This window comes from Uloborus diversus, chromosome 6 (genome assembly GCF_026930045.1).
Source record: "Uloborus diversus isolate 005 chromosome 6, Udiv.v.3.1, whole genome shotgun sequence".
In the NCBI taxonomy this organism is placed as follows: Eukaryota; Metazoa; Arthropoda; class Arachnida; order Araneae; family Uloboridae; genus Uloborus; species Uloborus diversus.
The window spans coordinates 10,546,500-10,560,195 of NC_072736.1; the positions used below are offsets into that span (position 1 = coordinate 10,546,500).

Here is a 13,696-nt window from a genome sequence, read left to right on the forward strand (position 1 = left end):
TATGTAAAATATTTTTGATCAAATGAATCAGTTAATAGAAGGTTTAGTGAGTAAATGAAAAGATGAAACAATGAACTGAAAATTAGATAAGTTAATTAGTGAATATATGAAGAAAAATAAATGAAAAATTAAAAGAGTGAATGGATATGAAAATAAGTGAATGAATGAATGTGTATATATGTCAGTGAATTACTAAATGCAGGAATGTAAATGAATCAACTAATAAATGAATTTATACGTGATTTAGTTAATGAATGATTAAATAAGCAAAATAAACTATTTCACTCTGCCCCACATGTACTCAGTAGCAGATTTTATGGGGGGGGGGGGCATGCCCCCCCCCCCCCAAAAGTGAATTAGTTTATTATTTTATTTATTACTTTTTAATTGACCTTTCTTTTGCATTTTTTATGTAATTAATTAAAAAGAACACTAAACACACACAGCATATTTTGAATAAAATCAATTTTGTTTGCTAAGAAAGTATTGCTGGAGTCAGAGGCCCAAAGTTGCAGAATACATTCAACTCGCTGGTTTAAGGAACTGTATTATGGCGATTCGTCCACTAATTCTTCTTTAATGGAATTAATAATTAACTTTTTTGTGTAGGCGCTCCTAAAAGTCATTTTGATCCAGGAACATATTTGCAAAATAATAGATTTCTTCTTCAGCTTATAAAAAATGCAAAATGAAAGAAATCATATGGTAATTTCTTAGAAAATCCATGATTTTTAATGGGAACGGCATGTAGTATCAATATGTTATCTCAACTGTATCATGACTTTAAGGGCAAATCATTCTTGCTTATTCATGCTTAAGGGCAATTCATGCATTCATGCTTAAGGGCAATGTTAGCATTAGGGTGTAAGCCAGTTGTAGAGGGTATAAATGTTCCAGAGATTCAGGGGGAAGTTTCAAATGAGGAGTTAGATTGGGAAACTAAGGGTGTAATTTTGGGGGACTCTATGGTAAGGGAGGTGGGTAACACAGTTGGGAGAGTAAAGCGTAAGGTGGCTAGGTGTTGTTTACCAGGGGCTCGGGTAAAAGACGTTAATATGGTTGCTGAAAAGAAGGGAGTATTGAATAAGGAGGACATGGTTACTTTGTGGGTGGGAACAAATGATGTAGGCCACAGTAAAAATGAGGAGTTTTCTAGGGAATGGGAATCCCTGTTGGATAAAGCAACCAGCTTTTCGACGAATGTCCAAGTGGTTGGTTTGCTTCCCAGGTATGGAGTGCATAGGAGCTGGCTAAATCAACGTGCGAGGTGTATGAACTTGCTACTGAAGTCAATTTGCGAAAAGCGCAGTATCAGGTTCATTGATGTATGGAGTCATTGTAAACGGGATTGGATTGCTAGGGATGGCCTGCATCTGAGCTCTACAGGGGTCAAAATGGTTAGTGGATTAATTTTAAGGGCTTCGGAGTCAAAAAACTAAGTTGGAATGGGGGGCATGGTTCAAGCATCAGGTATCGAGAGAATGAAATTTTTTTGGGTATTGCTAGAAATGGAAATAAAGTGATGAACAAGAGTAGTAATGTTAACAATTGTAATTTAGGAAATTTCAGGGTGTTAAATAAAAGCAACTTAGGCATGCTTAAAGTTTTCTATACCAATGCTCGCAGTATTAGGAACAAGATGGATGAATTGAAAAGCATAGTTATGGATGAGAAGTTGGATGTTATTGGAATTACAGAGACATGGGCTACCGAATCTGATGCAGAGTTATTACATATTGCTGGGTATAATTTGTTCAGACAGGATAGAGTAGGTAAAAGAGGTGGTGGGGTTTTATTTTATGTTAGAGACAATTTTATTTGCAATGAATTGGTCATAAATGATAAGCCTACTGATATTGATATGGTTTGGCTGGAGTTGATGAGCAGTAAGGGCAAAAAGCTACGGTTTGGAAACATTTATAGGCCACCTAATTCAAACCAGGGACAAGATGAACAGATGTACCGTATTATTAGTGACATGTCCAGTAAGGGATCCGTTATCATAATGGGGGATTTCAATTTTCCGGGTATTGATTGGAATAATTTTTATTCTGGTAATGGCAAAGAAGAGGAATTTTTAAAAGTAATTGGTGACTGTTTCTTAGATCAAGTTGTAACTCAGGGAACTCGAGAGGAGGCAATTTTGGATCTAGTTTTTTGTGACATAGGTAGTTTTGTTCAGGGGTTGAGTGTAGGGGAGCATATTGGAGATAGTGATCATAACAGCATTAGGTTCCGGGTTAAATTTGAAGTGTGCAAAGATGATAATTTTAGGTTTGTGCCCAATTTCAGACACACCGATTTTGTTGCACTTAGGCAGAGCTTGAAAGAGGTTTTTTCGTCAGGGTTGGAAAATAGCGACGTAGATCAGCAATGGACGGAATTTAAGGATAAACTTGCTAAAACCGTTGGGGACTATGTTCCATTTAGGAGAAAAGGTGTTAGTACCAAAATTTGGCCCATGTGGTTCTCCAGGGAGACTAAAGAAGCTCTTAATTATAAGCAAGCCACTTTTCGTAAGTTTAAAGAAACTGGTCAGAGTGCAGAGATACTCCAGTATAGTAAGGCAAGGCGAAATTTTAAGTATTTGGTACGGATTCAGAAAAGGGAATTGGAGCAAAGGCTGGCAGATGACATTGATGGGAATCCTAAGAGGTTTTTTGCTTACGCTAATTCTGGGAAAGCTCGAAACAGTCATATTGGGCCTTTGGTTGATGAGTATGGAAATTTAATCCAAAACGATAGGGATATTGCAAATGTTCTAAATAACTTTTTTTCCAGTGTGTTTAACGATAACTGTGTCTGAACAGTTGACACTAACAAGACACAAGCTATTATACAGCTTGAGGATTTTGTATTTTCCAGGGAGGAGGTTTTATTTCATTTGAAAAAGATTAAAGCAACTAAAGCTCCGGGACCAGATAATATTTATCCAAAAATTTTAGTAGAATGTGCAGAGGAATTAGTGGATGTTATTTTGATTATTTTCAATGCTTCTTATAACTCGGGGACGGTGCCAGAGGACTGGAAGCTGGCTAACATAACGCCACTCTTCAAGAAGGGGTCTAAAGGTATTGCTGGGAATTATAGACCTGTAAGTTTGACTTCGGTGATTTGTAAGATTTTCGAAACTTTGATCAAAATTAAGATCATGATGTTCTTAGAGACTAATAGTCTGTTGACTAGTTTGCAGTATGGTTTCAGGAAAGGTAAATCCTGTACTACTAATCTATTGCATTTCTACGACAAGGTTACCTCAGCTTTAGATAACAAAAAATGTGTGGATGTTGTTTATATTGATTTTCAAAAAGCTTTTGACAAGGTACCGCATGTTGCTCTTCTCAGCAAGTTAGCTGACATTGGAATAGGAGGAAAAACTTTACTTTGGGTAAGAAATTGGCTTACTGGTAGGAAGCAAAGAGTAGTTGTGAGAGGAAATCACTCTAATTGGAGTGATGTTTTAAGTGGGGTTCCTCAGGGATCAGTTTTAGGGCCTCTTTTGTTTATTATATTTATGAATGACATCAATGAAAATATTTCTGGAAGCATGAATTGTTTTGCTGACGATGTAAAAGTTATGGGGATTGTCGAAAATGAAGAACAAGTAAAACAGCTGCAAGAGGATTTAGATCATATTACTAAGTGGGCAGATAAATGGGGTATGGCAGTTAATGTAGGGAAATGTCAAGTGCTACACTTAGGTCATGGAAGTAAGCGTATGAGATATCGTTTACAGGGTTCAGTCATAAATCAGGCAGAAAATGTTATGGATCTGGGTGTCTTTATAAATCAGGACTTCAAGTTTAGTCAACAGTGCAGTATTGCTAGTAACAAAGCCAACAAAATGCTTGGGTTCATCAATAGATCTATTTCAAACAAATCTAAGAAAGTTCTTCTGCCTTTATATAGGAGTTTAGTAAGACCTCATTTGGAGTATGCTGTGCAATTCTGGTCGCCTTATCTGAAGAAAGATATTTTTGTATTGGAAAGGGTTCAAAGAAGGGTAACTAAATTAGTAAGGGGACTCTCAGATTTAGATTATGATACCAGACTTAATAGGCTTAACATGTATAGCCTAGAGCAAAGGAGAGTCAGAGGGGACATGATTCAGTTATTTAAATTTATCAAAATGAAAGATGTAAATGGATTAAATTTTTGCGGGGAAAGCAGGACAAGGGGTCATTGTTTTAAGCTATTTAAATCTCAGGCTAACTTGGAAATCAGGAAAAACTACTACTTTAGCAGGGTCGTGGGCACTTGGAATAGCTTACCGGAAGAGGCGGTAATGAGCAAGGGAGTGGATAGCTTTAAGAGGGCCATTGATCTTCATTGGGGACTAATTAATTGACCAGGACCAGCCTAGCTGGGCCCAGAGCCTGTTGCTGGTCGTCACATTTGTATTGTATTTGTATAAATCAGCAACTGTTTTGAAATTCATACAGAAATAGTTTCTGAATTCTTCAGTAAAACTTATATGTTAAGAAGTTATGATTTTCTTTTTAAATTAGTTTTAAAAAACTCAAGTGAGGTATGGGTTTATTTAATAACCTTGCCCTCGTGTTATAATCATTATGACAATGTTCCTAAGTAAAGCCGCTTTTTGTCTAGCATTTCGGTGACATTATATTGGGTTTAGTATTTAAATGGCTTGAAACATTAAAGATGTTTTCGGTCCACATTGAAAGTATATTGGTGCATAATATTCGTGTACTTAGAAGTAGATTCATTGACCTGAAGGAATCTTTTTAAAAAAAATAAATAAATAAAAACCATACACATTTAAAAATAAAGTCATTAAAACTATGTTATGAAACATTGAAGGTAGCGAGGGGGGGGGGGTATTCAGTTTCCCATGCCCCTGCAAAAGATTTTTCTTTATCTGCCCCTGCCTGTACCTGACTGATTGTAGAAAATATTTAAAATACAAATAAGCTTAATATTAACAAAATAAATATTTCACAGAGTTAGGAGGTTTCAATTAATGTTTAAAATGTTAAAAACAAGAACTTTAGCATTTTATAACAACAAAAATAATTTTTGATTTGCAACAAAATATTATAAAATGAGTATCAGTTTTTGAAAATTGCTTGCATTATCATATGCTTTAATCTTCAGTGGTATTTTTTTACTGACTGGAATAGGTTACATGTTTCGTCATAGAACACCCTTCACCACTGATGTTCTACTATATAGTTAAAATATTACCAGATAGGTGGCGCTAAAAGCACAGTAAATATATCACACATTCCCTTACCACTCAAAAATTGTGCTTTAAATGCATTCTGTATTTTATTTTTGGACAACAATAACTTAAATATCTGGCATCCGAACATTCAGCACAACGACTGTTATATTACTGTTTGCTGCTAGGGTTAAGTTTTTATTTTGAACTTACGTCAGGGGTGTTTGTGATTCGAAATTTCAGAAAATTTTGGGTAAAAACCCTGGTTTTTACTGTCCTGTCTGAAAGTGTCCAAAACTATATTTTTAGAAAAATTGTATTTTTCTGTGAGAAAACATCAAAAGTGGAATAAAATGTATATATAAGTAATGTTTTATATCGAACATTTATTCAATGGAAAATATTCAACTTATTTATGCAGCTGATTTTGATTTAGTTACATGGTCATTCCATAGTGACTAACGTAACATTCGTAGCTGATTTTCTAACTCTTTTTACTTAAAATCTGAAGTAAAAAGATTTTTTTTTTGGTTTAATATGCAGATTTAAAATGTAGAAGGTGACTATTTTTCATTTCTACCAAGAATTTGATGCAAAATAATCGCCGATAGGTATTTTTTCAGCAAAAAAGGCATTGTGTAAGTAATAACTGAAAAAAAAAAAAAAAAAAAACATGGAATGTATGCTTAAAAAATTACAGGTCACATTTCTTGAGTGCTTTATAGTTAAAACACACATGTTGTTGTTGAAGATGTTCAAGCAGTTATTATTCTACGCACGCCATCCATCTTGAAAAACCTAAATGAGATTCGAAAATTAAGAATGTTATCTCTAAAACTATGTATTATACATTAATATTGGTTGAGTTTGAAATTTTGGCCTACAGGTTGATATTTTCGTGGAATGACCCTAGTAAGATATTTTTTAAATAAACATTATGGAGAAAAATATTATCAAATGCTCATTATATATATATATATAAAATTAAACCTCAATAATGTCTATATTCATGCATTATGAATATTGCAGTAAATACGAATTGATTAGGTTACACCCCTTTATCTTTAGCATAGCGTTGGACACTTTTGAACAGTAAAAACCACCTGTCCTGTCCTAAACCAGTTTTGGATGGTCCAAAACCCAACCCTGTTAACAGCACATTCTAAAATTGAAAATATTTTGTGAAAAAATATTTTAAAATTATTTTTATCAATGATTTTTGTGTGTATATTTGAAGGCATTTTACGGGGGAGGGGATGGGCGGCCAAGTTTCCTCATAGTTTCTGAAAATTACACACTGTCTTCAGATCTGTGCTGATTTTTTCACAAGTCACAATTGTTTTTGCTTTTCAGTTTAATAGTTTACTTTAAGTTCTGTAAATACGTTTCAAGTTTAATAGTTAAAAATAAATCAATAAAAATATATGCATCTGCTTAACTTCTAATGTGCTTACGACATTTCAATCACTGAACAATACTCTTTTAGTAAAATGGTTTTGTGGTTAATATTACAAATGCAGAACAAAGGGGTTGTAACTATTGAGCAAAACTTATAACCAGGGGCACAGCAACAGGAGATTTAGGGAGTCAACTCCACAGTGCCTTTTGTTTTAACATATTTTTCCAATCCGAGTGCAGTTATTTTATGTACACGTAAGGACTGTTATATAACCTCCCCCTGAAAATAAGTTCTGACTGCACTAGTGATGGTATAGCTACTAAACTATAAATTTTTATCTTTTAGTTAAACTTTTTAAATTGGCATGCTCAGTTTTAATTGTACAATTAAAACTGAGCATACCAGTTTAAACGGCAGAAGTTGAACATTAAATTTTGTTGAAATTGTAGCCAATCAGCTGGTTAACTATCTTTTAGTGTGTGACATGCTTAGTGATGTAAAATTCATGGGAGTTTATACTCAAAAGGATATTCCCAGGGAATAATTCCAGAAATATTCCAAAAATCCTTAATAATTCAAAAATTCAAATAATAGTGTATCCAAAGAAATAACTCAATGAAAAACATGTATTTTTTGAATGAATGTTTTTAAATTCTTTTTTGACACTAATAATGTCTCATACTTCTTTTCAGCAACTTTTTTGGATGAAATTTTTTATGTGCTGTGTTCAAAAATAAAACTTCTGATATCACTACAATTGGAGTTTCCTGACCAAGACAGAACTGATTTTCTATCTTCGACCATGGTATTTATATGACATCTTAATTATTTTTAGGGGAAATTCTTCATTTTTTTTCCACTGCATTCTATTTGCAACTGTTGGCAGTGTCTTACAAAAGAGTTTTTCCTTGTGGATCTGAAAACTAAAAATATATTCTGATCTCAGTAAATAAAAAGACTTATCATATTTAAAAAACACTCTATTCACACCGAAAAAGTCATTCTAATACTCTTTAAATTAAAGTTGAGGAGACATCTACTAATGCACCAAGTAATGACTAATTGTAAAACATTAATTATGAAAAATTTGCCATAATCTTGTAATTTTTTCTTTCAATGCATCCAATCATATCGAATTATACATTCTTTAAGAATGCATACTGTAGAGTAACACCTCTTTTGATCATTGTAAAAAAAATGGTATTTATGTGTATTAAATAGCAAAACTGTTATGATTGTTACTAAGGCAACTTCTATTGTTTCAGTTGCTTCGGGGAAAAAAAAACATTCTGCAGAAAGTCAAGATTTTTATACTAATTGCGATATAGTGTCTCATTGGAGTTTTAGCAAAAAAGAAAGTGCACATGCTTTGAGTTATTATTGTGAAGTGTTAGTTGTTCAAAAAGGAAACACAAAAAAGAATCCTGTTCAACTAAATATTGTTAAAAAAAAATTATCTCTGAGTTCACATTCAAAAACATTTGGCGATGTGTACTAAAGAAAAACCATACTGTTGCGACTATTGCAAAAAGTCGTTCTCCCACAATAAAACCTTGAAAGAACACTTGAGGACACACACAGAAGAAGAGCCATTTTTTTGTGACTATTGTAAAAAGTCTTTTTCTCAGAATTCAGCCTTGAAACAGCATTTGAGGATGCATACTGGAGAACAACCATATACTTGTGATTATTGCCAAAAGAAATTCTCTCATAGCTCGAACTTGAAAGTACATTTGCGAAAACATACCAAAGAAAAACCCTTCTCTTGCGATCATTGCAAAGGGACATTTTCACATAGCTCAGGCTTGAAACAGCATTTGAGAATACATTCCGAAGAAAAGCCATTCACTTGCGTTTATTGCGGAAAGACATTTTCCCAGCTCACGAACATGAAAGATCATGTGAGAATACATACCAAAGAGAAGCCATTTACTTGTGATTATTGCCAAAAGTCATTTTCTCAGATTTCAAACTTAACAAGGCATCTGAGGATGCATGCCGAAGATAAACCATATACTTGCGATTATTGCCAAAAGACGTTTTCCCATAACACAACCTTGAAACTGCATTTAAGAGTGCATACGAAGGAGAAACCGTATTCTTGCGATTATTGTGGGAAGACATTTTCTCAGTATTCAAACATGAAACAGCATCTGAGGATACACACTGAAGACAAGCCATATTGTTGTGATTATTGCGGGAAGACATTCATTCGAATTCTATACTTGAACGATCATTTGAAGATCCATACCCAAGAAAAACCATATACTTGTGACTATTGTAAAAACGCATTTTCTCTCCTTTCAAACTTGAAACAGCATTTGAGAATACATACCAAAGAGAAGCCATTTTCTTGCGATACTTGTGGGAAATCTTTCGCTAGGAGTACGTACTTGAAACAGCATTTGAAGATACACACCAAGGAAAAGCTGTATTGTGAGTGTTGTAAAATGTTGTTTTCTTCAGTTTCAAGCTTGCAACAGCATTTGAGCATAAATACCTAGTGTCAATTTGAGACAATGTTTGAAAAAGCATACGGTCAGTTAAATCTTGAAGAGACAGCTTCCATTACGCATCAAGAAAGCCATGCTCTTAATGGTCATTGTGAAAAAACATTTCCATAGTTTTAATACAGTGTAACTTTGATTTAACGATACTTAATTCAATGATTTTCTCAATTTATTGATACATTTCACTGATTCGGATTCGACTGCATTGAATGTCTATGCTTCTCGATTTAACTATATCCTTGATTCAACGATAACTTTGTGGTAACTTTGATTTAACGATACCCAATTTATTGATTTTCTCAATTTATTGATGCATTTCACTGATTCGGATTTGACTGCATTGAATGTCTATGCTTCTTGATTTAACGATATCCTTGATTCAACGTTAACTTTGATTTAACGATACCCAATTTATTGATTTTCTCAATTTATTGATACATTTCACTGATTCAGATTTGACTGCATTGAATGTCTATGCTTCTCGATTTAACGATATCCTTGATTCAACGATAACTTTGTGGTAACTTTGATTTAACGATACCCAATTTAATGATTTTCTCAATTTATTGATACATTTCACTGATTCCGATTTGACTGTATTGAATGTCTATGCTTCTCGATTTAACGATATCCTTGATTTAACAATAACTTTTTCTAGTCCCTTGACAATTGTTAAATCGGGGTTATACTGTATTTGTAAAGACATTTTTGGAAGTGTAGTAAAAAAATCATTTTTGTGAAAAGAATTTTGTGGAAGTGTGTGTGGTTACTCTGTGCTTCAGTTTTGAAAATACAGATGAGGATGCATAATACATAAAAAACTATATGATTATTGATTGTGATTTTTTACAGACTCGGTTGCTTGCAGTTTGGACGCTATAAAAAAAAGAAAAATGTTTAGAATACATTTGAAAGAAAGTACATTCATCTGAAATCCAATTTGAAATATCAGTTAATACCAATGTTCAAAAGTGCCGTATTCCTATGACAGCAGTAGAACCTTGTTTATCTGGATCAAATTTAAAACCTTTAAAAAAATCTACACACCTAGTCAAAAGTATTGCAAGTTTGAGAAACCTAATTTTTTTTAAGGTTATGCCCGAACATTTTTTTTAAAACTTTTTGTGTCAGCTAAACAGATTTTGAGTAAAAATGTAGTGGAGAAGTTTTGTTCTACACTGCTTGACAGTTGCTTATTATGTTTTTTGGAATAGTTAAGAATAGATGATGATTGAAGAAACAGAACAAAGTATATAGTTAGTAAGAAGGATATGCCTTTATTATAAGTACATAATAATACAGATATTACTGCATCAATGAAGTAAAAACTTAAAATAAAAAAATAATCCTACTTAGATGGTTTTCAAGCAACCACAAAAAATGATCTAGGTTAGAATGATGGAGACATAAGTACCTTAATATGATGCATGATTACCAGGGATACTAATGCACATTTTACATATATGTTTTCCCTTTTTCATACTCCCTACTAATTCTTGAGGAGGGCTTGTGAGATGTTTTCCCACTCCTCTCTGAAGGCAGATTTGAGTTCTTGTACTGTTCTGGGAGGGATGGTTCCTCTGCCAAGAACCTCCCAGGCAAGTTCAATTGGATTTAAGTTGGGAAAGTAAGCAGGCCACTGTATACAAAGAATGTTTTCACTTTGCAGTGTGTGTCTGACACTTTAATGCTTCTGTGTGGCCATGTATCGTCATCCGTAAAGAGAAAGTCTGGACCTACAGCCCCCTAAAAAGACGAACATGATCCAGCATAACTTCTCTGCAATACATTTGCGACGTAACACTTGTTTGTTCAAAAATGTGAAACGGTGTTCTGCCAGTGTGCATGATGCCTGCCCACACCATCATGCCTGGGCCATACTGACCACGTTCACAAACAAATTTTTGTGCATAACATGTTCCACGCTCTCTTCACAGTAATTGGTGACCAGAATCACTTGCCACACTGAAACGAAATTCGTCAGAGAACATTACTCTAGACCAATTTTGAGGATCCCGACAACATGTTCCTTACACCAGCGTAATCTCTCTCGACGATGGCGTGGTTGAACTTGGATGCAACGTATGGGCTTCCGTGCACACAAACCAACATTATTTACTCGCCATGAGATGGTTCTTGCAGAAATATGCGTACCGGTAGCGGTTGTAAGATTTGCAGCTATCTGTCGAGGAGTCAAAATTCTGTTCCTTTTTGCCAGGAGGGCTACATAGCGATCCTCTGAAGGTGTGGTGTTCCTACCATGAAACCCCGGCATACTTTTACAAAACATTTCCACTTTCGGCGGCCTTCTTTAATCGGGAGATGGCATTTTTTGATACACCCACTGCAGCAGCCACAGTGGTGACACATTGACCTGCTTCCAGTCCTCCTACAGCTCGTCCACAATCGTAGGTACTCAAATGATGTCTTGCTGACATTTTACTCTTAAATATTTCAAAAACCAAACAGAATTTTAGAGAAAAACCTTTTTTAACATCCAGCACTATTTTTGAAAACCGAACAGCGTGAATTTTCGTTCAAATCTTGAGCGTATATGCACTGTCTTTTATACAGATAACAAGTCTTGATCTACCGCGCCATCTGAACTTAATTTATTTCCATTGGCCAGCTGGTTGAGACACAAATTTGCATAAATCACTTGTTCCTTAGCAATTGTCAAGCAGTGTATAAAATACTGCATGAAGTTTTAGACGTTCTTGTGGACAGTCCCTAAAAAGCTGTCATAAAAGCTAAATGCAAGGCTTTAAAACAAATTAAACGCTTTTGTACACTTTTGTACAAAATTGTACACTTTTAATATCTTTTATTCTTAACTTAATTACTTAAAGAACTTGAAATTGTTTCTTTCCCCCCAGGGACACCACATTATTGAGTTCCAATTTTGAGAAACTGATCATTTTGTGTGAATGTTTTTCTAAAAAATAAATTTATCTTCTTTTTCTTCAATAACTTAATCAAATCTCATCTTTAAACTAATTTATTATTCTGATATTGAACAATATTTCTCGAATTGAAAGAATACTTTTCTCTTTCTCGTTCTTATCCATGATAAAGTACTAAATTTGTTAACCTTGCAATACTATTGGCCATGTATTGATGATAAAGTGTGTCTGTAATTCGTTCAAACTCCACATGTGTTTGAAACAGAAAACAGTGGTCTAATTCTTTGTCAAGAAAGGATGCGAAAAATTCTTTTTGTTTTATTGTTATGTTTGTAAATAATTTTTTGTTATTTTCTTACAAAAAATTTTTTTCTTTTTCATAATGAACTGTAAGTCTACACATTTCTAGATTTGCATTATTTCCATATTTCCTGAATTAACCAGAATTTTGATTGCCCGGATTGCTTTTAGTCCATTTAGAGTGGATAAATGAGGTTGTATTGTATTGTGAAAAGACATCAATGTGTAATTTTGGATATGTTGATTTCAATATGTACTTTGACATGTTTTCTAAAAATATTATAAATGTTAAATTAATGTTAAACCAACTTCTACATTATTCAGATTTTCTCATAGTCATGAAGACAGTTCCATGGGTAACTGCTGACATTTTTAGAGCAAAACAGTGTGTATTTTGCGACGTTGAATGTAAAATATACATTGTGGAAACTATCTTTTCTCCTGGATCATAGGCGGATTTAGGACTGAGTTCCTGGGGGGGGGGGGGCAGGATTTTTTTTTTTTTTTTTTGAGCAACATTTTTATTGCCCCCCACTCCCATGCTTTTGTCTGTTTCCTGTGATGCATAAATCCATGCTTTACTTTTTTGTGTGTCGTTTTCATTAATGTGTGTTTTCATGCTGTCCTTTTTGAATTGATTTGAATTGACCTTAAGAGAGGGAGCTGGTATCAAGAGAGTGACACAGGGCTCCCTTTTAAGTGGGAAATAGAATATCTCCAATTTTAGCGGGCCGGGGGTTTCTCCCACGAAGGAAATTTTGTAAAATGGATATAAAATTCTGCATTTTCAAGCCTTATAAAAGTTAATTGGATAGACATAGAAATTAATAACTAGATTATACAATTGTACAGTATTGTTCAAACTTTGTAAGAAACAGCCATTTTAAGTTTGAAAGAAAAAGTAAACTATAGATTTCTCACTACAACAACCTTTTTTTAATTATAAGTAGTGCAGAAAACGAAAAGGAATAGAGGTAGTGTATCATTTTTTTTCCTGGCTAAACAGATTAACAATATGGTGTAGAAGTAATTGGAGCCCACTTTGCTTAGGATTTTCAAAGACTTATCTAATTATTTTCAAGCACTCTAGAATAAATAAAATTATTAAACGCACTTCATTTGTACTTTCCAGTCTCTGGTATTTTAGTACTTGATTGTAAATTTTTGCAGTCCTGTTCTAACTTTGGGAGAAATAACTATTTTAAATTTAAAAGAAAAAAGAAACCATAGATTTCTCATGACAACAACTTTTCTTCAGTTGCAAGTAGGGCAGAAAATGAAAAGAAATAGAAGTAGTGTGTATTTTTTTCCGTGCTAAACAGACATACAATATGCAGAAGAAGTAAGATAAAAGCAATCAATACAAAAAAAATTCCAAAATACTGCATTCGGGATTTAATAT

General features: G+C 33.8%; 1 protein-coding gene across 1 annotated transcript in view; it reads left to right on the forward strand.

Moving 5' to 3' along the window:
* Positions 1 to 8,470: 8,470 nt before the first annotated feature.
* The window catches only part of LOC129224202 (zinc finger protein 595-like), a 21,824-nt gene continuing 16,598 nt past the window's right edge, over positions 8,471 to 13,696 (forward strand). The window contains exon 1 of the mRNA XM_054858619.1: positions 8,471 to 9,012. Within this exon, the coding sequence (XP_054714594.1) occupies positions 8,471 to 9,012 (542 nt within the window). The remainder of the gene's footprint in view (positions 9,013 to 13,696) is intronic.